Source organism: Dipodomys merriami, unplaced genomic scaffold, assembly GCF_024711535.1.
Source record: "Dipodomys merriami isolate MVZ:Mamm:240054 unplaced genomic scaffold, mDipMer1.0.p SCAF_72, whole genome shotgun sequence".
NCBI classification, from domain to species: Eukaryota; Metazoa; Chordata; class Mammalia; order Rodentia; family Heteromyidae; genus Dipodomys; species Dipodomys merriami.
Genome location: NW_027206313.1, coordinates 671,428 through 699,175, shown reverse-complemented (window position 1 = coordinate 699,175; position 27,748 = coordinate 671,428). Strand labels below are relative to the sequence as shown.

At 45.9% G+C, this 27,748-nt stretch overlaps 1 protein-coding gene across 4 annotated transcripts; it reads right to left on the bottom strand.

The window, feature by feature from the left end:
* Nucleotides 1-1,128: 1,128 nt before the first annotated feature.
* Nucleotides 1,129-27,485, bottom strand: LOC138818222 (vesicle-associated membrane protein 4). 4 transcript variants are annotated; one of them, XR_011369012.1, is made up of 9 exons: nt 27,357-27,485; nt 22,742-22,853; nt 19,558-19,604; nt 17,045-17,095; nt 10,547-10,647; nt 9,524-9,603; nt 7,843-7,894; nt 5,348-5,499; nt 1,129-3,469 (listed from the first exon to the last, which is right to left on the bottom strand). XR_011369012.1 is itself a non-coding variant. In XM_070009234.1 (8 exons), exons 2-8 carry the CDS (start codon nt 22,805-22,807, stop codon nt 3,441-3,443), a joined length of 426 nt encoding a protein of 141 aa, XP_069865335.1. In that variant the 5' UTR covers nt 22,808-22,853; nt 27,357-27,485; the 3' UTR covers nt 1,129-3,440. The 4 variants fall into 4 exon arrangements, 3 of the variants coding, with proteins under 3 accessions (XP_069865335.1, XP_069865336.1, XP_069865334.1); XM_070009234.1 differs by lacking the exon at nt 5,348-5,499; XM_070009235.1 differs by lacking the exon at nt 1,129-3,469 and having other exon boundaries at nt 5,393-5,499; nt 17,045-17,092.
* Between the last annotated feature and the right edge of the window lie 263 nt (nt 27,486-27,748).

The window sequence follows — 27,748 nt, the reverse complement described above, 5'->3', positions numbered from 1 at the left end:
GAGCGCGCGCACCGTCGCCGCAGGACTGAGTTCTGGAGAGGCTGGAGGGGAGGTCAAGAAAGCCTGGAGGACCCGAACTCCAGAAGCCGGTCTTAAGGAGAAGAGTCACGGCTCCATCGACTGCAGAGGCTGAGGAGGGTCACGCGTGACCTTCGCCAGATGAGACGGATGGGGCTGCACGCACAACTTGACTGAGCGCTTAAACAAAAGCAAGCTGAGACGGCCGCGCAGACCCACGGCTCTGAACGGAGCCAAGAACAAAGGGGGAGGGGGAGAGGCGGGGGAGAGATGGCGCGTCTGTCGTGCTAGGCACGGTCCCTGGCGTCCAGTGTTACCCGGAGAGGCCCGGCCCGCTGCTCGTGGGCCAGCGTGCCCTGCCCTTGGCTCTTCATCCACACTCCTCCTTCAAATCTACAGCTGAAAACACATCCGCTCTGCCCCGCAGCAGTCTGTAGATCTGCTGGCATTACATCTGCTCTGCCCTGCAGTGGGCTGTAGATCTGGTGGTACTGACATCTGCTCTGCCCTGCAGTGGGCTGTAGATCTGGTGGCTGACAATCGCTCTGCCCCGCAGCGGGCTGTAGATCTGGCGGCATTGACGATGGTTGACTGCTGGGACTGGGGAAGACCTGCCTTCCCGCCTGGGTTGCTCCCGGGTTAAGTGGACGGTACTTGCTCCACACACAGACAGGGCCCCCCAGCCTCATCCAGACACACCTCGCTGGGCACACCTCAGTGCGTGTGCCCAGAACACACCCTCCCACACCTCTTCAGAGTCCAGAAGACGCGGTTCCGGGTGAGGGAGGGAGGCTGGAGGGCTTAGCCCAAGGCCTCAGGCGGCGAGGCAGGCCTGGCTGGGGTTCTGAGCCTGGCTGAGGACGTGTTCCCTGTAAAATCTGCTTTTCCAACAGTCCACAGAGATCGTATACTGAGCAATCCCTCTTAAGGCCCATGCGCTCCCCCATCAGGCTGTACACTGAGCAGGGCTTACTCTGTCTAGTTTCCCCGTGCACTTCACTGGGAAGCAGACGGACTACATGAGGGTGACTGTGCAGGTGGCCCTGCTAAGATAAACTTTTCGTTGGGGTTAAGGCAACAGGTAACACAGAGTAGGCCAAGGTGTGTAGCTTTTATTTTCTATGAAATGGTTTATTTTCCTGTTTACCACGGAGAGGCTACAAATACATATCCAAGATGAACACAAAGCGCGGAACTTGGCGACACTAAGAATGGCTCTGGGGAGCGGAGGCTGGGAGAGGGCCCTGTGTGGACCCGGCTCGTCTCCACCGCACGCCACAGCGTCAAAGGCACTTATCAAACGGTGGAGCGCGGAGTCAGACGTGAGGGCTTGGAGTTACAGCTGAGTTTCTGACACTTTACCAAATTTCTGACTTACTATGCAGCTTTAAAATAAACACATGGTTTTATTTCATCACCTTTTCAAATGAAACAGAGTAACTTGCAAAACTAGACTTGTTTCTGCACTAGATTATAAGATCTCGAGGTCAGCCCTTGCCCACCCACCGGCCGCCCCTGCGGCTGTGAACCATCTGTGCCACACCGTCTGGCCTGGCATCAGCAGGGACACGCGGCACTGTGCTAACACACGGGCAATCCCTGCTTTCACACCTTCACCCCTGTAACGGGCCACCCCCACTTCCCTCTGAATTCCTACTCACCTAATACAAAGCAAGAGCCAGAGGAAAAGTGTCTGTGACCCCACCCTTCATTCTGTTTAATTTACAGAAAAAAAAAATCAGACGAATATCAAACTTAAAAAAAGAAGGCCCACCCAGACCCAGGGCTGCACACCTGTGGTTCCAGCTATGCAGGAGACTAAGGCAGAATTTCTTGAGCCCAGGATTTGAGACCAGCCTGGGCGATCTAGAAAGACCCTATCTCAGACTGGTATGGTTGTGCAGGCCTGTAACTCCAGCATTGAGGAGGAGGCTGAAGCAGGAGGACAGGAAGTCTGGAAACTGCCTTAGCTATACAGTTACAAAGTCTCAAAAAATACAAAATAAATTAAAAAGCCCCAAGCCCCACAGGGGGAGAGGAGCTTCTTTTCCTGCCGAGGGCCATTTAGATCTTTATAACATCCTCACAGGCCATACAAAATCACCAATACACAGACGGCCATACCAGCCAATGAGGAACAGTCAACGTCTGTCTTGCCATGTGCCAAATGGTTTTGAGGGCCTTACATGGCTACGTGCTGGGCATTACCCACCTGGGAAACCCCAAACGATGGATGAGGTGAATAGCACTTTCAGGTTCTTTCCAACCAGTTTTGTGGCAATTGTCTGTATAACATTAAGTACTGTATACACTGCATTCTCAGAAATGTAGACTGATTCATGCTCTTCCCTGCTCACCCAATCATAGAAAAATAAGATGGACTCTAATCTCCTTTTTTTTTTTTTTTTTTGTCGGTCGTGGGGCTTGAACTCTGGGCCTGGGCGCTGTCCCTCAGCTCTTACAGCTCAAGGCGAGCGCTTTACCACTTGAGCTACAGCGCCACTTCCAGTTTTCTGGTGGTTTATTGGAGATAGGAGTCTCATGGTCTTTCCTGCCCGGGCTGGCTTTGAACCACGATCCTCAGATCTCAGCCTCCTGAGTAGCTAGGATTACAGGCGTGAGCCACCAGCGCCCGGCTCTAATCTCCTTTCTATGTGCAAACACCATTCAATGGGTATCATAACAGTGACTCGATACAGTGAAGGGCATCTGATGGCGTTGGTTCTCAACATGGAAGAACATTTCTTGCACATTTCCTAGTCACCAGGTGTCTACGGGATACCAGCTGGGTGTGGGCGGGGCAGCAAGCGTGGGTCGCCTCTTACCCTCGCTCAGGCCTGCACAGGGTAAGCATTTATAGGGCACCCGCATGCTACACACAATGGAAAGGTAACACTTTTTGCTTTAATGATGCCAACGTTATAATTTTCAAATGCAGAGTACAGAAATATACAGAAAGGACTATAGCGACAGGTAGTCTACAGGAGAGCTCCCAGAGGGCATTTTTATATACATATATAATGTGTTCATTTCTCTCCCTCCACTTTAGACATTGGTCCATCTTCAATATTGAACTTTCTTTGAATCAAGAAGTCCCCCAAAAGATTAAAAGAAAGAATCTCCAAGTTTACAAAACCTTAGGGAAATTTCTAATGTGCTCTGTTAGGACAGAGGAGCCAAAAGACTATACGTATTATTATGTTATGATCAGAAGGAGGAACTGGTTAGTTAGAATTGTAATGCCAAAATGGCTGCCAGGCAACAGGTGGCTGGAATTAAAAACAAATCACAAGGTTACGTTTCAGGCATAAGAACAGTGAATGGACTTCACTCAGTTCCAACTACTATTTGCAAAGCTACTTGAATTTTTCTGTTCATCTTCACTGTTGTTAAAGAATGACTGCTCTGATGACGGTGTAACTTCAGTTTTTCAAGTGCAGGATGATCTGAGCTGAATGAGAGAAACAATGGTTAAGGGAAGGAAGCAAAGCAGGCTGGCGACAATCTGAACAACCATTCCCCTTGTTTCTGACTTTAGGAAGCCCGCGTCACTCACAGTGCCACAGGGCTGTCACAGAGATACATGCCAGCCATTTGAAGGCTCTCGGGGCTGACTCAGGATTGGGGGACAGGAGGCTAAGTAAGCCAGGAGCCAAGCCACCACTGCCAAGGGCTAGGGGTCACGTGCCACCACCAGTGTGCCCAGCCGCAGCGAACTTAAACACAAAGACAACTACATATATACAATGCTTTTATATAAATATTTTCTTTATTTTTATGATTAAGATTTTAAAAATATTTTATAATTTTATTTTTATAATTGTTTCTTTAAAAGTGGCACACTGTATTAAAGGAAGAACTAGAAGTTAAAGAAATAATCTTTATCTTCACTAGCAGATATTATAGAGAAACCAGATTTCGACACCAACTAACAGAAAACTACTCACGTCTAGTTCTAACCCAGATAAAGGACGTACATATTGTGTTAGGACTGACTCTGCCCTTCCAGTTAAAAATATTTCTATCCCTACACTATTAGCTACTGCAGTTGTAGAAACGCTGCTCTCCTTCAGACGCGGCTCCCAGTCGGGAGGCAGGATTACGTAATTACCAAGATGTTACCTATTTTCAAATGCTTTAAGGAAACCATAAACTTTGGCAATTCTATTTAGATTTTTCTCTTTCAATTGTCTTAAACATCATTTAAAATGCCTTTAAATGTCTTTCCATTCTAAAGAGAACATTTTGCCTCTTTGCACTAATTACTGCAAAATGAAACACATGTAGATTCTGTTTTATACATTTTGAATTACAATGATCCGATAGATAAAATGTTACATAGGATCGTTATTTTCTATTAACCCTATTTCTAACTTAAGACGGCCAGGGGCACAAACATCTGCAGACTCGTGAAGCTGGTCACTTTGACCTGCTCCAGCAACACAAAGCATTGGCACACTGGCCTGTTGTGAAAACCAGCTGTGGTCTGGCAGCCCCTGCATCGCCTCTCGCTCCCGCCCTGCCGACCACTGTGCTTCCCACGGTTGCCTGCTCACGACTGTGCAATGTCCGCCTCCTGACGGGCTCAGAGGAGGCGCAGGCAGAAAACCTGGAGCAGATGACTAGACAAGCAGCAAAGTAAAACCAGGAAAAAGACGCCTCTGACTCTCCCTAATCAGCGCTGTTCTCGCCTTACGGACGAGATCGCGGCTGGTAGCTGCATCGTGGTCATTTCCAAACTCGCCAGCGGCATTTTCCAATAATCTTATTGTCTCCAGTTTTAGGATACCATGCTATTTTCACACTGTTCAAATTTCCCATTTCCATAATCCAACTATCAAAAGAATTACTAACATATTCCCTTATACAAGCAAAAGTAAGTTTACTGGAGTGTTTTTCGTGATGGTTGAAGACAGAAACATTTACAACACTTAGCCTTTGCTACAGCTCCACACACACGTGGAAAGCGCTGGTAAAGCAATTCCAACAGGAAGAGAAGGGTCTTCTTGCAAGTGCTGACGGAGCGTTACGCACTGCGTTTAGCACAGTAACTTGGTACTCAACAGAGGCTTCCGGACCCCAGTCTGGCCCCCGTTTGATGCAGTAATTCAAGTCCTTATATCACTAACATACTAGTATGAAATACTGTCACCAGTGTTTAGCTATATACACCAACCATGAACTGGCAAGTATCTAGCTTCAAATTAGATCCTTGGAATACAGCAAAATAGCTATCTTTGCCTTAAACATAATTATACAAAGGAGATTTTGTTAGAAGGAAAGACGGTAATTGGACATTCTCAATGCTCCAATTTGAAGGGATACTTGCCTCTTAATTTCTTGAAAAAGAAGTTTGGGAAGTTATATACATAGATTTCATTTAAATTATGCAGCAATCTTTTATTATTATTATTGTCCCAGATCTTGTTTAATGAGGATCTCTGTCATCAAATCAAGTACGGTATTTCACAACTATAAGAACTGTAAGAGAAAAAAAAAAGTAAAAAAAAAAAAATTTATCAAAATCTGATTTATCTGCTGTGTTAGATGCAATATTCCTAAATATATGTGTGTCCACTTTTAAAAAGGGCCAATGACTAAACTTTTATCTGAGATAATAAATAATCAAAGAAAACAACAAATTAAACAATCCCAATGTCTAACTCTGGCACCCCAGTTCAAGTATGGCACAATGGCAGCAAACAGCTGCTAAAACACTGAAACTATTCACTAGCATGGGAAGAGAGGTACCATACATTCAGTTAGAAAACACCATCTCAGCTTGTGAAACACATGCCGATACACTAATAGGGAAGACTGGATGTATAGACCATAGTTTATTTATTTTGTTTATTTTGTGTTGGTCATGGGACCTGAACTCTGGGCCTGGATGCTGTCCCTCAGCTCTTCAGCTCAAGGCTAGCGCTCTACCTCTTGAGCCACAGCGCCACTTCCAGCTTTTTCTGCTTATGTGGTGCTGAGGAATCGAACCCAGGGCCTCATGCATGCAAGGCAAGCGCTCTACCACTGAGCCACCTTCTCAGCCTACCATAGTTTATTAATAATAACTATCTCTGTGTGCTGAGATTAGTCAATTTTTTTCCTTTATACCACATTTTCAATGTTGTCCAGTATATACTGTTGGTTCGTATTACTAGAAATAGTTACAAAAAATGCAAAAAAACCCGCTGCATTAGTAAGTTCTGAACTTTTTCTTTTCTCTTCTTTTTGTACCAGTTCTGGGGCCCTAGGTTTTGTTGTTGTTGTTGTTGTTTCTCGCTCCCTCATGGCATTCTACCACTTGAGCCTCAGATCCATTTCCAGCTTTGGGGTTAACTAGAGGTAAGAGTCTCATGGACTTTCCTGGCTTTGAACCATGATCCTCAGCTCTCAGCTTCCTGAGTAGGCGTGAGTCTCCACCGGTGCCCAGCCTGAACCATTTCTCTTAGGGACAGTATAGGATTACATTTGGCTGAGGCTCTGGCTAGCACGTTTTGGTCAATAATGCATATATAGGCTTATTTTTATGTGTGCTTTTAGATAACGGCACATGCATTCTGTTAAGCACTCCCAACCTTCATGCACTTAGCAGACTGCTTCAGGACTGTGCCTGGGGTCCATTTTAAACTGCAAATTCAACACAAAGCACAAAAATTTGGGATGGATTACATAAAGGATGCTTATCTAAGCAATAAGAACTGAAACAAAAAGGCCAAAACTGCCTGGTTTGGCTTTTGCTGGAGACCTGCAGGTCAGGAAAGTGAAATTTTTTGCAGCTCTCAACTCTTACAAATGACTGCAAAAGTAACATGAAGATCCATTTCGGGATGGCAGCTATGTTTCTACTAGTCAACAAATTTACAATCCATACATAAGTATTTTTTTCAAAACAGAAGAGCTGCTGCTGCAGGCTCACGCTTGGACTCAGGAGCCAGAGAGCCAAGAGTGCATCCTGAAGTCAGTCAAGGTAACTGACTCAGTTTCCAAAATAACCAGCAAAAATGCAGGCTGGAAATATGGTTCAAGTAACAGAGTTCCAACCTAGCAATTAGAGACCTCTGAGTTCAGTACCATAAGCAAACAAAAAAGAATAGCTTCCTAAAACTTCAGACAAGGAAATGTTAAACAAAAAGTAAATACTGGAAATGATTTGCCCTTAAAAAAAAAAAACACTAAGTTATTCAGGAGGCTGAGATGTGAGATTTTGAGGTTTAGAGCCAGTCTGGACAGACAAATCTGAAAGACCCTTACCTCCAAATAACCAGCAAATACTAGAAGTATGGCTCAAGTGTTAGAGCACAAATCTTGAATGAAAAAGCCAAGCAGGTACACAGGCTCTGAGTTCCAGGCCCAGCAGGTGCACAAACAGGAAGAACATTAAGGATAAATTATGCTTTAATGTTCCAAATCAAGTTCAATTCCAAAACATGTACACACCAAAAAAAGCTGCCTAAGGAATTTCACTGGCTATGCCCTTCCCAAACAGCATTATTAGGTACAAAAAAAGTACCTGGAAGTTAGCAGTAAACAAAAAATGAATATTCTGGTATAACAGGAACCAGACTTGCCTTGTTTGGGATGTGGGCAAAGAGGAGGAAGTGAGTTCTCTGTAAGAATTTGACAAAGATAAAAACATGTGCATGTGCACATAAAGTCTCACAGCCACTTTAAGAGCATTTTCATACATTGTAGGTTAAAGACTCACAAGTCAGAAGTCATTATTCAATCTTGTTTTAGATATACCTGTGTCAACTGAAGTTAAAAGGAATTAAGATGAACTGCAAAATAAGTAACCCAAGAAGAATTAAGTCAATAAATACTTACTGATAATCACTAGCAAAAGGATAACAGCAACCAAAGCCATGATGGCTTTTATCTACAATACACAAAAAGAGCATATGAGAGGTATTGTTCCATCTGATAACAAAGCCAGGACTATCTGTTCTCCTATTCACCATATAATAGGTTCAGCATGCAACAGGAACATTCCTTGAAAGATTTCCAATTTGTTTCTCCAATGAGTTTGCATCCTTTTGTAAATAATTAGGAGTTCCCTTAATTTGAAGCTTTTTACTTCACTGGACTTTTGTCATTCAAGGCTGCACTGCAGAAAAACTGTTCTAACTAAGCATTCCAGACAGGCCTTTTCAAAGGTCTGCGCATGCTCTGTTTCTTATGCTATTTCTACCTTGAGATCAGGAAAAGTGTGTGATCCTTTAGCAGCTCTGTACAAGTGTCATAATGTGATGAACAGAGACAGAAAACCCAGAGTTTAACACTCCAGGGTCCGTCCTTATGTGATATTTATAACTTCGTGATTGTGCCTTCCCAGTGAATGCCGGAGACCAGACAGTACCAAGTCTATATAACTGTTTGTTCCTCTATATGACCTTTGGGAGAAACCCTTAGCATATGGCAAAGTCTGGGTTAAAAAGTTACTTCTGAACTTAAAAATGTGAGATCAAGCCAGGCGCTGGTGGCTCACGCCTGTAATCCTAGCTACTCAGGAGGCTGAGATCTGAGGATCGCGGTTCAAAGCCAGCCCGGGCAGGAGAGACCGTGAGACTCCTATCTCCAATAAACCACCAGAAAACCGGAAGTGGTGCTGTGGCTCAAGTGGTAGAGTGCTCGCCTTGAGCTGAAGAGCTGAGGGACAGCGCCCAGGCCCAGAGTTCAAGCCCCACGACCGACAAAAAAAAATAAAAAATAAAAAAAAGTGAGATCATAGTACTCATGTCTGTGATTTTCAATTAAACCTAGAATAAGGAGGAAAAACAGATTTGCTCACAGGACGAGAGATTCACTGTAAAATCTGTTTAATGATCAGTGGCCTTCCTTGACTTACGAGGTAGGCTGGCTCCCATGAGGTACCCTGCAGGGATGTAGTGTCTGTAGTGCAGTGATTCTGTATTTCTCTTGTCAAAGCATTATTTCTCTGGGATAATGAGGGACAATGGAATTTTTTCCCTTAACCCTTTTGTCAGTAGAGATTCTGACTACGCAATGCTTTAAATTTGTCCCCTCTGAACAGAAAATCAAATTTTTCTCTAGCTCTTATTTTAAATGTTTTATGCCAACTCTGGGCCTGGGTGCTGTCCCTAAGCATCTGTTGCTCAAGGCTGGCTCTTTCCCACCTGACCCACAGCATTACTTCCAGCTTTTTTCTGTGATTAGTTGAAGACATTATTGCCAGGAAAAAAAATTATAGAAAGAGTTGGCTTCATTATGGGTAAGGTGTGTGTTACTCTCATGAAGCAATCTAGCCAAAACGCCTTTTAGGCACAGCTTGAGTCCTTTCGTTAGTCCCGTCCCCAGAGTAACTGATTAACCCAACATGTATGTCCCGACTTCCCACCATGGCCCCAGCTCAGAAGAAAAAAAGATGAGCAAGGCCATTCCAATCCCTGTCCTCAGAGAGCTTACATTCCAGGGCTCCACTTCCCTCAAGCCCTTGGCAGCTACTTGGGAGCTGACCAAGCTCCACAGTATTTACTGGCCTCCTTACCTTGCAGCCTCGCCACCACATCTGCCTTCGAAGTTGTTTCGATCTGTTGCTAAAAGCAGTTGCATTGTCCGATAAGCTTTCTGTATCACATAGAGGGTGGAAAGGAGGATTAAACAACAGAACAGGATTCTTTAACCCAGTCCCACAAAGATGAGAACATATTCATTCCTATAGCTGCAAATTAATTCCCAGTGTAAGAAACGAAAACAAAAAGACTTGGGACATCCCTAGAGAAAAATTACTCATGGGAATGATTCGATTCTGAGAAATGCTTAAGTAAGTCATTTTGAAGGAAAACTATCAGTTTTTTAAAAGATTGCATTTTTTGGTCAAGCGAATCTGTCGAGACTTAACCATTCACCATTTGCATATCTAATATATGCCAGGAGGAGTTACAGCGCTATGGCCAATATCAGTCTGTAAAGAAAGGTTAATGACGTATCGGAGAGCACAAATAACAGTATCAGATATGCTTCAAGTACATGTTTTAAAAAGGCATCAGAGGGCTGGGAAGGTGGCTCAGTGGTAGAGCGCTTGGTTGCATGCACGAGGCCCTGGGTTCAATTCCTCAGCACCACATAAGCAAAAAGAAAAAAGCTGGAAGTGGCACTGTGGCTCATGTGGTAGAGCGCTAGCCTTGAGCTGAAGAGCTGAGGGACAGCGCCCAGGCCCAGAGTTCAGGCCCCATGACCAGACACCCCCCCCCCAAAAAAAAAAAGGCATCAGACCTTAGCTTTCACATGACAAACACAAGGCACAGCAATGTAGCAAGTCAAAAAAGAAAAAATAGCTCTATAACAATGCATTTAAAAGTCTCCATCCCTGGCTGAGCAATTAGGAAGTGATTCAATGATTAGATGCTCAAAGTAAAGGGAACTGAAATTATGTCATGAAAAACTGTAACTTTCAGAATCAAATATTAATTGACTAAGTCAAGATTCTTAAACAAGGCTAAACGAATAGGAGACATGCATCAAGAAAACAGGGGTTAATGGAATCAGTAAGCATGCGAGGTGTCCGTACCTGATTTGTCCTGCAGCTCATCGAGTCTCTCCCCTCTTTCAATTACCTTTGTAATATTTTCTTGCATGACATCAATAACTTCATCCACCTGACTCTGCACACTAGTTTAAAAGAAGATATAAATTACTTATTATCCTACTAAGACTGTTCATAACTTCTGAAATGTTTTCTTGGGATGTGATAAAGACTAGCAAATTCTCACAGAGTTCTAATTTTCTCTTAAACATAGAGGGGTTAAAACAACTGAGAACACTCACAAGTGCCGAGTGGGAAACAAAAATGAAAAAACTTGCTTTTATAATTCTCCAACATGAAAATATGTTTTTCTCCTTTTTATTAGGTGTCAGAGCCCACTCAACCAAATTTCAGACTGTTCTATGCAAATATATCCAAACTTAAACATTAAAATTGGTTCTTAACCACCAACATTTGTTAACTCCACATTTCCTAACGCTTTGTTAGAGATAGCTCAATATAGATTGCTCAAGTGTCCAGTCTCCCTTTGATGCCCTAACTACAATACAAAAACTATCTGAAGTTCACTGTATGAAATAATCACAACAATAACTGTTTGAAAAGACAAGTAAAGTGAACTTCTAATCCTTATAACACAAAAATGTGTGAAGTGCATTAGATTATTAGCAACTAATTATTAAATAGATATGTGTATTTAAGTAAATAAGGACATTGTGGTTGTTTCTAGTTGGGGAGGAAAAATATGTATCAGCTGGGAGCTTTTTAAATAAAAACTTCGTAATACACATTTCTTCTCTGCCCTCAACCCCATCTTATCCTCTTCAAACTAACCCTGAGATTTAGAGCTGAGGCATGTTGTGTGTAATTCTGAAAAAGATCTCTCTCCTTTGAGCTATGCCTTCAAAGAGTTTGTGTTAAAAAACAAAATGGAAGCCCATTTAGATCAGGTAGAGTCAGAAGTACCCCCACATCTAAATACCAATTACTGTACTTGTTAATAATCACCTGTCTCTCATTTTAACAGCATTAAACACACCCACTGATTATCTGCACTTAGTCTTCAGGAGTCATTACAACTTCCCAGAGTTCCATGCTTCCCACATATTCTACAGAAGGATTTAAGACCGAAGCCCAGCCACGCAAGGACATGCAGAGTGCTTTTCTTCCCAAAGATCTGAAATAGCTCCTGAGCCTCTGGATGTCTTGTTGCAACTATTACTTATCTAAGCAGAGAGCTAAAGAGCTTTTTCCTATATAACAGCAGTTTATAAATACTTATTTTTTCAATCACTGTTTCCAACAAAGTAATAAACATCTATGATGTCCTGTTTTAGGTACTAGGAAACAACAAAGAATAAAATGGACAACCCTGTCAATTGATCTCAGTGTTTAACACAAAGTACAATTGTCTGTTAACTTACTTACATGCCTATTTTCTGCCTCTCCCAACTAGAAGGTAAGTTCAATGAATGCAGGAATACTGGCTATTTTGTCTACATTAGAACTTCACTATAATACTCTGTGCAAAATAGGTACTAGTATTTCTTTAATAAATGAAGAAACTGAGCATAATTCCTGCCAAGCAGATTTAGCTTGAGAAAAAAATATAGGAAGTGGAGGTACTGCTCCACTGTCAACATTGAGTGAAAAAACTAATCAATAGTATAAAGCCCTGAGTTCAAGCTACAATATTGGTGTACGGATGTGTGTGTGTGTGTGTGTGTGTGAGAGAGAGAGAGAGAGAGAGACAGAGAGAGAGAGAGACTTAAGAGAAAGAGATTTAAGCAGTAATTGTAGAGACTTACACTTAACTATAATAAGACAGATTTCAATCTATGTTCATCAAGAACAAAACCTGCAATTTCTAGGTAGTGATTTTTATTTTATATAACTGATAATAATAGGCTAAAGTAAAGCAGCAGAATGGCAACTTGGACCAAAAACCACGATTCAATTATTTGTCGCCTCTAAGAACACATCTCCACAAAGATGGAGGGACGTGAGGGTGAACAAATGTAGCAGTGATACTGGCTAGGTACTATGAGGTACTATGTTTGCGTGGGGACAGAAGGGTGAACAAATGTGGCAGTGATACTCACTAGGTACTATGTTTAGGTGGGGACAGAAGGAAAAAACTGGGAGACAGTGAGGGAAGTGGTGATGTACTGATTACCTTTACATTAACCCTATAAATAAGCAAAACCAACTCACAACTCATTGGCTGGCTAGGGTGGAAAGACAGCAGAAGCTCCCCCACCAGGGAGGGTGTCCACACTGACATACGGTAAGTAGACTTCAAGCTAAAGTCAGTCAGAATAACAAAGGTCACTTCTTTTTTGCCAGTCTTGGGCTTTTGACCTCAGGCCCTGAGCCTCTCTGTGCTCAGGCGAGCGCTCTACCACTTGAGCCACAGTGCCACTTCTGGCTTTTTCTGTGTCTGTGGTACTGAGGAACCAAACTCAGGGCTTCATGCATGCTAGGCAAGCGCTCTACCACTGAGCCACCTTCCCAGCCCTAAAGGTCACTTCTTATTAAGGGAATGATCCAACAAGAGAAAGTGATTGCCAACTTATATGCATCAAATAGCACCACATCCAAGTGAATTCAACAGACACTACAAGACTTAAGACCCCAGCACAATATCCTCTCGCCAACAGGTAAGTCACCCAAACAAAAAAAAAATCAATTAAAATTGAACTAATTAAAACAAAACAGCACAATAGACCAACTGCATTTAAGATAGCTACAGAGTATTGTATTCAATATACATTCTCAGCAGCCCATGGACCCTTCTCCAAAATAGATCATGTCCTGGTACTTGCAGCAATCTGAGCAAACAGACATATGCTGACATAATTCCTTGTGTTGTCTGGCCACAGTTACATAAAACTAGAGCTCAGCAGCATATGACAATGCAGAACACATTCAAGCACATGGACCCTAACAACACACAGCTGAATGGTGTGGGCCACTTCCTATGAGATGGAAAAAAGAACGCAGGCTACCAGCCTCATTCCCTGTAAGATTAGGGGCATTTCAGGGCACTTACCCTAAATGATAGATAGATAGGGTAGAGAAATGGGGACAAAAAACACGTAATAACTAAGTTCATAACCTGTGCAGCTGAGTGACAGTAGAAAGATAATGGCATTTAATTGAAATAGAAAAGGACACTCCGTGGAAAAGCAAGTTTGTGAATCAGGCATGAAGGTCATATGTAAGAAAGGGTACAGAACATACAGATGTGAATCAGGCATGAAGGTCATATGGAAGAAAGGGTACAGAACATACAGAAAAAGGCATTTCCAATGTTGTTTTACATCCTCTTGTAGCAGAACAGAGACTGTAAATTCATATTTGGCTTTGCAATCCAGCTTATCGCTCGTTATGTTTGTGATTACAGACGCCACTCTGCAAGTCTCTTTTAGCCTTGCATTTTTCTCAACATTGAAATGATGGTGGTAATTTCTGTTGATAGAGTTAAAAGTCAGAGTTTTTCAAAGACTTAGCATAATGCCTAAGCGTGTGCTTTTCCACTAGAAAAAAAAATCTGTGCTCTACAAAACATACTCCTCCCTTATTTTGTAAGGAAAACATGTATTTTCATCATTAACATCCCATCTTGTGGTCTTTTCAGGTACTGTTGACAAAAGAAGTTTTAACGTTCTGTTTTATTGTTGCAACTACATCTATTGTTCATAGTTGGGAGATTATTTATTCATGAATATTAACCATTCAGCAAAGTAGTATTAAAAATGTTATTAACTAAAAAGCAAAGAAAACATTCCAAAGAGAAACAAAATCTTCTTTGGGGCTGGGAAGGTGGCTCAGTGGTAGAGCACTTGCCTTGCATGCATGAGGCCCTGGGTTCGATTCCTTGGCACCACATAAGCAGAAAAAAGCCGGAAGTGGCGCTGTGGCTCAAGTGGTAGAGCGCTAGCCTTGAGCTGAAGAGCTGAGGGACAGCGCCCAGGCCCAGAGTTCAGGCCCCACGACCGGACCCCCAAAAAACAAAACAAACAAACAAACAAAAAAAAACACACCAAAATCTTTATATACACACAAATAACTAAAATCTTGCTCCTCCAAATACCCTAAAAAGGGATGCTGGTTATTTTTGTTATATTAATCTGTCCTCAGTATTAATAATGAGTGGACAATCATTGTCAAATAAAGCAACAATGCTGATGATCTATATAGTCAAGAAATACTCCCTTAGATGCTGGTGGCTCACATCTGTAGCAACTACTTGGAGGCTGAGATTGTGAACGTATGGTTGGAGGCCAGCCCAGGAAACACTGTCATGGGTGTGATGGCCTGTCCCTGGCAAGAACAGGGGACTGCAGCTCCAGACAAACCCAGCCAGAGAAGCAGCAAGACTCTACCTCAACCCCTGCCACAGCAGGAAGTGTAAGAAAGGAGGATCATAGTCCAGGGACAAAAATAACTACTGCAAAAAGGGTTGGACCCATGGCTCAAATAGTAGAGCACCTGCCTAGTAAGAATGAGGGCCTGAGTTCAAACCCTAGCACTGCCAAAGAAGAAAAAAAAAAAAGAAATTTGCTTTTGAGATGTTAAGTGGTAATAAAATAGCTTAATGATAATGATCAATCTTAGATACTAAACTAATGCAGAAGTTTTCTTGAGGAACTGGTGTGAAAGGTTATGTCTGCCATGCAGGGCACATGGTGAATGTGGTCCTGTTTTGATCAGCAATTCGTGAGGCTGAGCCATCCCGATGACTGACTTCTAATTCCTTTTGGCCAGTCTCCAGCTTCACAGTAAAAGCCATTATATTTTCTCAACAAGTCCTCTAAAATTCTGCGACTGACAAAGTTATTTTAAGAACTTAAATACAGATACATATCCATTTGTGTTTGACACTTGATAACGTAGATACATATACATATAATCTACATTAACTACTATGTACAACGCAGTGGTTTTAAGATTCAATTGGAAAACCTTCTCTCTATGGGATTATCAGATAGGTAAAGTGTAACTGGCAGGGCAGAGACACAGCATGTCATCACTACATTCCTCTACTTCATCATCAATTGAAGTATACGAGAAGGAGACGCAGAGGTATGGACACAGGTGTGCGTGGACACAGAGGTCACTCTGGCTCAGCTCTAACATCCTGGTACCCTTGCAGGCATTCACACACTGCAGATAGGCGTGACTGAACACAGCAACTCTGACTCTTGGTAGATTCCTCTAGAATCTTAAGGGGTAACCTGAAGCCATCTTCCACTCACATCCATGTCTCCCTTAGGAGACTGTCATAAAATGGTTTCCAATCACGGTCCAGGTACTAATGAAGTATGAACACATTCTGCAGGCAATATATGCAGAATATAAAAACCACTTAACTAAGCAGGGCGCTGATGGCTCACGCCTGTGATCCTAGTGACTCAGGAGGCTGTGATCTAAGGACTGCAGTTCAAAACTAGCCCAGTCAGGAAAGTCTGTGAGACTCTTATTGACAATTAACCACCAGAAAACCAGATGTGAAGCTCTGGCTCAAAGTGATAAGGCACTCATCTTGAGCAAAAGCACTCAGGGACAGCACCCAGGCCCTGAGTTCAAGCCCCACAACGGACAGGAATAACCCAACAAACCCACTTAACTGCAGTGTAGAAAGGGCGATTCTTCCTTTTCTGTGTGATAGACTGTCTGAATTGGAATCAAGTGATTTACTGCTATCCACTCCTTTTCCTTTTACATCAGCATTAATGTCTTTCCGACATTAGATATCACCATAGCATATTACTCATCATCTAGCATCACCTGATACACATAGCAAAAATTTTAAACTAAAAATTGTCATAAAAGTAATAAAGCCTGAATCTAAAATATGGATTAGGGTTAGTAACAAATATGAAAGAACTTGTGGAAGTAGATTAAAAAATGCTATAGAAAATTACCTATTTTCTTTTATGACTCTGAAAATGGAAATATAATTAAAAGCCAAAATAGATCTTCAGGTTACACTAATAGATCTGACATAAGATAATCAAGAAAAAACCCAGTTTTGCAGTACTGAGTATAGTTCAGAGGTAGCTTTGTAAAAATAAAAAGAATTAGGTTACATTTAGTCTATGTGAAGGACCAACCATTCCTGTTGCTCTTTCTCCTCCCGCCACCTTTTTTTTTTCAAGTCAGGGTTTTCTCTGTACCCAGAGCTGCTTTGAATTCAGGACTCTCCTGAGTGCTGGGATTGTAGGCATGTGCTACCACATCCAGGTAATATTTTTTTTCTGTACGAGATCAAACATCAGGTAGTTTAACTTTTTGGCCCATAATTCTCAGTTGTGAGAACACTCAATCCTGCTGCTGCTGCTGCTTAAAAAGAAACAGAGATAATGTGAAAACAAACAGGGCCATGTTCCAGTAACACTTTGTTCACAAGGATGGGCTGGGGCCAGACATGGCCCACACTGTAGTTTTCCAGTTTTCCAGTTCCTGGTCCACGTAGAAATATGACAATCATTTAAACAACTGAGTAGCTTGGGAACTTACTGCTTAATTTGATCATTTCTAGGTCCAAATCTTGGTCCAGATGGTCCCCTTCTGAAAAGAAAACATCAGTTTTAGGAATGGTAAAACATCAGAACAGAAAGCACACATCCACACACCTCATCAGTCGGATTACGTTGTTATTGCCAGCCCAGAGGGAAATTCCTGTGTGATCTATTCAGTTTCCCTGCCCCTAACTCTGTGGAAATAAGCCTGGTCCCAAAAGCATGGTAAAAGTCAAGTGAGAAGGTGGCAACATTCGGGTTGTTGAAAGGTGCGGTGTCAGGCGGGCGCGCTCAGAACTCTATGCTCAAGCATTTCTCCTTGCAGGCAGTCTTCTTGGAAGCCTGTTTGATGCTCAGCATCTACTATATAGTCATGTTTCTACTGCACTGGTACACTGGCAGCCATAACTAACCTAATTATCTTCAATGTTAAAACTTTCTGAGAAATTACGGCTTATATAATCTTTAGTGGTACATAGTTTTTTCCTAATCATTAATCTTCTTTGTCTTTTATTGGTCCTGGGGCTTGAATTCAGGGCCGGGGCACTGTCCCTGAGTGCTCTACCACTTGAGCCACAGCACCACTTCTGGCTTTTTCTGAGTAGCTTATTGGAGGTAAGAGTCTCATGAAATTTCCTGTCCAGGCTGGCTTTGAACTGTGATCCTCAGGTCTCAGTCTCCTGAGCAGCTAGGATCATAGGTGTGAGCTACTGGTGCCGGGCTTACTCATTAAATTCTGAAATATGATATGCGAGCAATGTCACAGTACCAACAAAACAAAACCTGGCAACTATACCACACCAATTAAACTGCCAGAGAGTTACAAGACACTAGACGCCGGAGTTCACCTTGAATTCAGGCTAGGATGAAATGCTGACAGAGAGAGAGACAGAGCAAAAGCTTCACTAAAAATACTGCAGTCTGGCCTTTGCACTGCCTGTTTAAACAGCAGGCACCGGACCGAGACCCCCCTCAATGGAAAAAGGGATGCGGGGTGGCGGTGCTGTCATCCCAGCACTGAGCAGTCCAGAGGGGCGCTGAGAGTCTGAACAGCTGGGCAACGTCAGCAAGACCTTGTCGCGAAAAACAAGACAAACACACACAGTCTGGAGGGGAGGCTTCAGCGAGAGGACGCCGGCCTAGTAGAAGGCCCTGGCCTCCACCCCAGAGCGGCCAAAAACAAAACACAAAACGCAAGGAAAACCTCAAAGCTTTACCCTTCCAACGATACTATTCTAAAAATTAAAAGGTTAGCAGCAAACATGTGCAAAGCATGGATCCGACCACGAACTTCTCTACTGAATTTGAAAAACTCTTACAACTTAATTAGAAGACAAATCAACAACAGGTAAGGGCTGAGGATACAGGGAAAGAGCACCCATTAATCATGCACAAGGCCTTAAGGTTTGAGCCCCAGCGCTGAAAAGAGAAAACAGTAAAGACTAGAAAACAGACTTCATCAAAGGAGGCGTAAGAATGGAAAACAAGTACATGAAGACGTCCAACATTATCTGTCATTAGTGAAATGCAAACTAAAACCACAATGAGGTGTTACCTGATTCCCTCTAGACTAGCTGAGTGAGACAGACGGGCTGTGTGGTATGGGTGAGTAGTTGGAGCAATTAAAACTCTTATACACTGCTATGGAGAATATAAAATGGTATAGCCATTTTGGAAAGTAGTTGTAAATGTAGCCTAGCCTTTCACTTCTAGATATTAGTGTTATGTCCACATAAAAACACACTAGGGCTGGGACGGTGGCTCAGTGGTAGAGTGCTTGCCTTGCATGCATGAGGCCCTGGGTTCAATTCCTCAGCACTACATTAAGCAGAAAAAGCTGGAAGTGGTGCTGTAGCTCAAGGGGTAGAGCGCCAGCCTTGAGCTGTAGAGCTGAGGGACAGTGAGTGCCCAGGCCCAGAGTTCAGGCCCCACGACCAACAAGACAAAAACAAAAACAAAAACAAAATACACTAATGTTTACAGCCCCTTTATTTGTAACAGTCAAAAACTAGAAACAACTGGGGAGTGAGTAAATTTCAATATTTATGATATTGCAGTATCAATAATTAAAACAATCAACTGCAATACTTACTGCAAAATGAAAATAATTACCACTTCATATGAATATATATTCATAAATGAGTACTACTTGGAAAACTCCTAACTATGGATACATGGATGAATCCTCAAAATAATTTATTCTGAGCATATGAAGTTAAAAAAAGAAGGGGACATATTTTATAATTTCATTTATAAAAAGTTCTAGAAAACACAAACTCGGTTCCATAATTATAGAAAGCAGAGTAGTGATTACTCTGGACTGGATTACTCAGAGCTAGGAAGACACTTTGGGGTGATGCTCTTGTTCATGATTGATTCTGGTGATGATTTCCTAAGCTTATAATACATGTTATATCTCATACTATGCATTTTGAATACACGCATTTTATTGTTTTATTGTATGTCAACTGGACCCTGATAAATTTGGTTAAAAAAAAAAGAAAAACTTACAGAAAAAAGTCCTCTTCTTCATCTGAATCATCTTCCAAAAGATTTCTCTGTCAAAAAAAAGAGAAATACTGAGATTTCAGATTGAGAGTGAGAAGCTGTTACCTTGTAACATCTCAGAGGCCTGGAAGAAGGGCACTGAGAGTAAAGGCGCGGTGCAGAGTGTGGAGCGTGGACAGCGCATTACTGAGGGATCGCGGGCAAAATATCACGTGAGTGCATCAGATAGGGAGGGAGGCGGTCCCTGGGGTAGAGAGAGGCAAGGGAAAAAAGACCCATCTAGCAAAAGGTACAAAAGAGGGAAAAGATGTAAGCAATGTATGTAAGATAATGAATGTCATTATGTGAAATAGAATATAACACGATTAACAGTAGAGAAATTAAATAGTCACCTAACAATTCTTGTTGAGTATTTTCACATGCCAAGACACACAGTCTGAGTTCTCACTGAAAAAAATCAATCACAGACTGAAGGCATAGCTGAAGTGGTAGAGTGCCAACTATGAGGAAGAAAGCCACGCCAGAGAGTGAGGTCCTGAGTTCAAGCTCTAGTACTGGTGCACACACACACCCCTGCATGCTACGCCAGAAATAAGACGTCAGTGAAACAGACAGTGATGAGCTGACTCTGAGCCTGGGTTGCCATGGAAACTCATCGTAAGAGATGCACTCTGAGTTGAGACCCAGCTGACAAGTGTGCCATCCAAATACCAGGGCGAAGGGCGGCAGAGGATGGACTGGTACACAACACGTCCACACCTATTAGTTATCACGTGACTGTCAGTGGTCTGAGTTCTGTATTCAAAAATAAAAGCTATACAGCCCCACCCCGGTGGCTCACACCTGGAACCTTAGCTCCTCCTCAGGACAGTGAGGATCTGAGGTCTGAGGATCGCAGTGCAAAGCCAGACTGGGAAAGAACGTTCTTGAGACTCTTTTTTTTTTTTTTTTTTTTTTGGCGGGGGGTCCAGTCGTGGGGCCTGAACTCTGGGCCTGGGTACTCTCCCTCAGCTTTTTAGCTCAAGGCGAGCGCTCTACCACTTGAGCCACAGCACAGCTTCTGGCTTTTTCTGCTTATGTGGTCCTGAGGAATTGAACCCAGGGCCTCATGCATGCAAGGCAAGCACTCTACCACTGAGCCACCTTCCCAGACCATCTTGAGACTCTTATCTCCGATGAACCACCACTGTGGCTCAGTGGTAGAATGCAAGCCAAGAGCCAGAAAGCTCAGGGTCAGGCACCCAGGCCCTGAGTTCAAGCCCCAGGACTGGCACAAATAAATAAATAAACACATAAATGCTACAACTCCCTTCCTCCCTTCTTCCCTCCTCCTTTGCAATGCTAAGGATGAAACCCAGGGCCTTGCACATGCTCTGCAAGCACTCTACCACTGAGATACACACCAGCTCCTATTTACAGAGTATTTGTTTAGCATATTCTGGACTGTGCTAGAAATTGAAAATCTATATAGAAGATAGTCTAGAGACAATTTTAAGTATAGAATCTATTATCTGAAATTCCAAGTTCTAATTCTATGATACAAAAGGTTTTGTATTATTGGGGTTTGAATTCAGGGCTGTACTCGCTTACTTGGCTTCCACTTGAACTATACCTCTAGCCCTGCTTTTGGATGGTTTTTTTGGATCAGTCTCTCAGACTTTTTTGGCCTTGAACCAATAGCTAGGATTAGAGGCACTGCATTTTCTGTTTGTTGTTGTTCTAATAAAAAAAGGTTTACGTTTGGTGTCAAAACTTATTTAAAGAAATATGTAACCTCAATTTTATTTAGCTAATTTATTTATTCATTTCATTTACATACTTGGTTAATCATATATTTTATTGAAGTATGGTAAAATGTTTGGAGATACTGGCACAGATACCCAACAAGCTGTTACGTAAGTTTCATTTAACTAACTAGCTTTAAGTCTGAAACATTCTGAATCCCAAATATGTTTGATTTCAGCAATCTAAATAAGAATTACATATTTGAACAAACACTAGAAACTATGAGCACAGTGATTTTATCAATAATGGAAGCAGTATTCAGTTGTCAACAATCTAATTAGTAGTAGTAGTAGTATTGGTCGTTGTGCTGAGGACTGAATGCTCAGGGCCTTATATAAGCCAGGCAAGTGCTCTACTACTAAGCTACAAACTAAGCCGTAATATAACTTTTAATATGCTCACTATGAAGAAAACAAGTAGGATTAGAACAGTGCATTGGCAGCTCAGAAAAATGATACCCTAAGACTTCAGGAATTCCTGGTTCCTGACCTCCTGTTTTATCCACATCCTTCCTCCAGGAAAGCCACAGACACTAGAATTCTTCCCCAGGGAAGAAGGAAACAGAACCTCCATTCCGCAAAGCCAGCCATAAAAGTTAGAGAGCACTGCCCTAATCGTCCCCTACCTTGCTACTTAAAAGCTGTCCATAAAAGATTCTCTGACCTACCTTGTTTGACTGAGATCATGAGACCTCCATTCCACAAGGGAGCCTGCCTCATACCCAGAAGGAAGTAATGATTCAAAGAGAGGCTGGAAGAATCTGGACAGACAGGCCTCGATACGTTTCCCTCCCTCCCACTTACATTACACTAGATCATATCATTTTTGTATCATCATATTGCTGCATGGCTGTCCATGCTTCATTGAACTGAGGCATAAAAATGGAGTCAACCTGGCCAGGCACCGGTGGCTCACGCCTGTCATCCTAGCTACTCAGGAGGCTGAGATCTGAGGATCACGGTTCTAAGCCAGCCTGGGCAAGCAAGTCCATGAGACTTATCTCCAATAAACCACCAGAAAACCGGAAGTGGTGCTGTGGCTGAAGTGGTAGTGTGCTGGCCTTGAGCTGAAGAACTCAGGGACAGCACCCAGCCCAGAGTTCAAGCCCCAAGATGGATAAAAAAAAAAAAAAAGAAAAAAAAGAAAATGGCGTCAACCTTGCTCTTTGGGTCTTAAATCTGAAGGCTCCCATGTCATGTAAGACTAAGAGCAAATTATTACTCTTTCTCCTGTTAACCTGTCTTTTGACACCCTGTATGTCAGCAGTGGCCAGTCAGGGTAAGCAAGATGCACATCCCTTTTACTGCCCGGCAGTGGCCATGAACTTTAGTTGTTGCTTTTTCTGTGACTTTGCAAAGGGAATACAAACATCTCTTTTTTGAAGTTAAGATTCTGAACTCACCCTTTCGCTTTTCACCGAGCCAGTAACATCATCATCGTTGAGGTGGCGCTTGAACTTGGGGGGCATATTTCTACTCACACTCTTGTATTTCCCAGCAGAGGCAGTATTCACCCTAAAGAGAAAATAAATCCTATCAGGCAGGGAACCTTAGGGCCGAGGGTCAATCATCGGCGGCAGCGCACAAGGCCCCGTGTGCTGCGGCCCTCCTCCCTGTCACCACTTTAGAAACGCGAAAACCTTCAAGGCAGAGTATACTTCCCTAAGAAAATACCTGGAGGAAATGGGTCTCTTTAGGAGTTTGTAAAATGAAAGAGATAGGGGTGGGTCCCTGAAAATGTTTCGCTCAATGATTTTATCTTGTAGCTGATGACAATCGTTCCTCATTTTTAATTAGTTGGGTAAGCAATGATTCTGTTTCCTCATCTAAAAAAATAAGTCATTTCTATGCTTTTGCATTAATTTGGGTGGTCACAAGATAATGCACACAGAAACATTCAAACTCATATTCCACTGGTGCTGCAGGAAGAGGGCTAAGTTTTGTAGGTACTAGTGAGATAGTGTAATGTATTAGTTATGTATTTGTGTACATATATTCACTCACAAAGTAAAAGTACTTAAGCTCTGTCTGTCTGTCTGTCTGTCTATCCACGTACCGAGCTACCCACTTGAGGGAGGCACTCCTCCTGTTTCGAAGGCGGTATGGGGAAGTCTCGCGTGCTCCTGACTGGCAGCAGACGGCCCCAGCGTTAGAATGAGTGCTCCAGCAGCAAAGACCAGGGCATGATTAAAAGGCTGGGACGTCTCAGCCCCCTCAGTCTCTGGGCTGCAGGTTGAGTTGACTCCCAGTGGCCAACGTAATCCAGGAGACCTACAAATGAAGCTTCCTTAAACATCTAAGAGTCGGCACTCCAGAGAGCTCCCAGGGAAGTGGACACACAGTGTTGTGTGAGAGTGGAAGCTCTTCTCCTACACCTTTCCCTAGGCACCTAACACATCCATCTGCCCACACCCTCTGCCGCATCCTTTACGCTAAACCAGCAAACTTAGGTGTCACCCTTAGTCTCTAAGACTAGCATTGCGGTTGCCCCAATTTGTAGCTGATCAATCAGAAGCACAGACTGAACCACCGGAGGCTTGTGATCGGGTCTGAAGCGGAGGCACCTGGGAGACAGCCTTCAGCTTACAGCATCTGACACGATCTTCAAGTAGATCGCATCACAAGTTGATTTCTGCTCAAAAATCGGATGCAAAACTGCTTGATTTCTGGAGGAGAGAAATCTTCATATAAAATGTGGGATTTAATGGGAGAGGTCTTGTTATGAGGAAGAAGAAAATGAGTTTTCATACATTAAGACTAGATTAAACAGAGTCCGTTTCCTTTGCTATCTCATAGATGTTGATATGCTAATATGCAGTGTGATTTTACGGGGAACTACTTGCATAGGAAACACCATCAAAATTTTCTCAAGAAGTAGCTGTGCATGTTGGGTGCTGATGACTTGTGCTTGTCATACTAGTGACTCAGGAGGCTGAGATGTGAGGATGCTGGCTTGAAGGCAGCCCAGGCAGGAAAGTCTATGGGACTCTTATCTTCAATGAACCACAAAAGAAGCTGTAAGTGGAGCTACAGCTCAAGTGGAAGAGTGCTAACCTTGAGCAAAAAAGCCCAGGGACAGCACCCACATGCCGAGTTCAAGCCCCAGGATTAGCATTCCTCCCCCCTGGCCCCCAATCGCACAAAGCTGTCCTATGCAAATAGAAGTTTCCAGTATGTGGACCAGAGGATTGCAGGACATAGCTGAGGCACCGAGTGTTCACTGTGCTGAGCACGTACGTATGCATTTCTCAGCAACGCATTAGTATTTTAGTACTCAGTATTAAACACCAATTTATTTTCCTCTATTTTGGGTACCCGGGTGTTGTACTAGGGGCTTCACACTTGCGTGTCAGGTGTTCTATTGCTTTAGCCCCTTCACCTTTCTTTTGCACCGGTTAGTTTCTTGTTTATCTGCTAGTCCTGGGGCTTGAACCCTGGGCCTGAGTACTGTCCCTAAGCTGAGTGTGTGTGTGTGTTTATTTGGAGGGAAAGAGTCTCAGGCTTTCCTTGTCTAGGCTGGCTTCAAACTGACATCCTCAGATCTCAGCCACCTGAGTGGCTGGGATTGCAGGGGTGAGCCACCAGCGCCCAGCTACACTGGTTAGTTTTGAGACAGGATCCTGCTTCCTGCCCTGCTGTTTTAGGTTGCCGGCAGGCACCACAGCCCTCAGGAGCTTTTTGGCCTAGGCTGGCCTGGAACTACAATCTTCCGAGGCCAACCCGCCCCCTCCCCCTCCCCACAGCCAGGATCCTGGCAGTGCCACCACATCCTGTTATGTTGAGGAGGTGTCTCAGTGTCTCCACGGCCGGTCACAAACGGCAAATGTGATCTCAGCCTCCCAAAGAGCTAAAACTCTGGGTCTGAGGCACCTGCACCAGGTCTATTTCTCTTTCCACGCACCTTTCAAGGAAAGATTAAGAAACTAAGAGAAAGCAGGACCTAGGTGCGAAAGATACTTAACTTGAAGATGAGCACCCGTGGGCCACCGCACTCGCTGGAGTGGAGGACAGGCCTGCATCCATTATTCGTGGATGCGTTATTAGTTTTCATGTTTACTCAACTCAAGGTTGCAACCCCACCCTCTTCCCCGAGAAGAGGCACCCACTGCCATCCGCGTGCCGGCTCAAAAACAGGCCAGCCGCTCCAGCCACTCAGGACGCTGAGGTCTGAGGACCGCGGTTCAAAGCCAGCCCGGGCAGGAAAGGCCCTGGAGACTCTCATCTCCAGTACAGCACGCAAGACCGGAAGCGGCGCTGGTTCACGTGGTGGAGCGCCAGCCTCGATGGAAGAGCGCAGGGGCGGCGCCAGGCCCGAGTTCAAGGCCCAGGCCCGGCCGCACGGACGCGGCGGGGTCCGCGGCTCGGGATCCCGCGCTCCGGGCACCTGCCTGCGGGGGGGGGGGGGGGGGCGGCGGGCTGGCCACCGGATGGACGGATGGACGGACAGACGGACGGATGGCGCCTGCGACCCAACCCCGCGGGGCGGGGACCCGGCCCAGGTCCGCTTCCACGCCCGCCTGCGTGGGTGGGGCGGGCACGGGCGAGAGCGCAGGGAGCGGGGTCAGCCCGGGTCAGCCCGGGTCAGCGGCGAGGCCCGAGGTCAAGGCCCGACCCCGCCACAACACGACATCAACGTCATCGACGATGTCAGCATCGACGACGTCATCACCGACGTCATCAACGCCGGTCGAGGCCTGTATCGCGTCAGCCCCGCGCGCCGCCGCCCCGCGCTCCCCACGCCGAGGGCCCCCCCCCTCCCGGCCGCTTCCCGCACGCACACGCACACACACGCTCACACACACGCTCTCACGCTCACACACACGCTCTCACGCTCACACACACACGCTCACGCTCACACACACGCGCTCACGCTCACACACGCGCTCACACGCTCACCCCCAACAACCAAGCGCGCGGCCCCGCGGCCTCCGCGGCCCGGCCCGCCCGAGCCTCCCGGCCCCACCGCCCCGCCGCCCGCTCGGGTCTCGCTCGGGACCCAGACCCGGAATCTCAGCAGCGCGGCGGGCTCGGCCTCGGCCTCGGCCTGGGTCTGCTCCCCGGGAACGTCAGGGGCGCCCCCGGCTCCACCCCTACGCAACCCCCACGCACCCCCTCCATCCCCCCACGCACCCCCATTCCCCCCACGCACCCCCTCCATCCCCCCACGCACTCCCATTCCCCCCACGCACTCCCATTCCCCCCACGCACCCCCCACGCACCCCCTCCATCCCCCCACGCACCCCCTCCATCCCCCCACGCACCCCCTCCATCCCCCCACGCACCCCCTCCACCCCCCCACGCACCCCCATTCCCCCCACGCACCCCCTCCATCCCCCCACGCACCCCCTCCATCCCCCCACGCACCCCCTCCATCCCCCCACGCACCCCCTCCATCCCCCCACGCACCCCCTCCATCCCCCCACGCACCCCCATTCCCCCCACGCACCCCCCACGCACCCCCTTCCATCCCCCCACGCACCCCCTCCATCCCCCCCACGCACCCCCTCCATCCCCCCCACTCACCCCCCTCCATGCCCTGCCCCGGCTCCATGCCCCCCCTCTCCATGCCCCACGCACCCCCCTCCATCCCTCCCCTCTCCATCCCCCCACGCACCCCCCATTCCCCCCACGCACCCCCTCCATCCCCCTCCCTCTCCATCCCCCCTCCATCCCCCCCCACTCACCCCCTCCATCCCTCCCCTCTCCATCCCCCCCACTCACCCCCCTCCATGCCCTGCCCCGGCTCCATGCCCCCCCTCTCCATGCCCCACTCACCCCCTCCATCCCTCCCCTCTCCATCCCCCCCACTCAGCCCTCTCCATGCCCGCCCGGCTCCGTGCCCCCCCGGCTCCATGCCCCCCCCCCCCGCCATCTCCCGGTGCCCCTCACCGCGCAGTCCCCTCCCTCCCTCCTCCCCGGCCCGCACCCCCGCACCCCCGCCCCGCCAGGCCCGAGCCCCCGCCGGACGTTGTGGGGCGACGAGGCCGCGCGTCGTCCCCGCCCAGCCGGCGCCGGTACCTGGGGCTCCCGAGGAGTCCGGGCGGGCGGAGGAAGGCGCGGGCGCCGAGCGCGGAGGAGGCCGGGCCGGCGACGGTGGGCGCGGACCCCGCGTCGGCCGCTGCGCCGCGGCTGCGCCCCCGCTCGGCATCGAGCCGCTCGGCGCTCGGCGGCCTGGCGCCCGGCGGAGGCGGGGCGGGGGGCGGGCCAGGCCGCGCGGACCATCGCCGAGGGAGTCGATGGGCCGGCGCTCGCCGAGGGCCTGCGCCCCGCCCTGCGGGTCCCGGCGGCGCTCAGCGGGACCGGAGCGGGCGGGCCCCGGAGCCGGGCCCCCGGAGCCGTCCGGACGGGGAGCCCGGGACCCCCGGAGCCGCCCGGGCGGGGGTGGGACAGGAGACGTGGGGTACAGAGGA

Coding starts and splice junctions, on each gene's coding strand:
- LOC138818222 (XM_070009234.1), bottom strand. CDS start 22,807: ATGCCCCCCAAGTTCAAGCGCCACCTCAACGATGATGATGTTACTGGC. Junction 17,096..19,557: donor GAAGAAGAGGACTTTTTTCT/GTAAGTTTTTCT, acceptor TTTTCTTTTCAG/AAGGGGACCATCTGGACCAA. Junction 7,895..9,523: donor TGTGGTGGCGAGGCTGCAAG/GTAAGGAGGCCA, acceptor TGTGTATTGTAG/ATAAAAGCCATCATGGCTTT.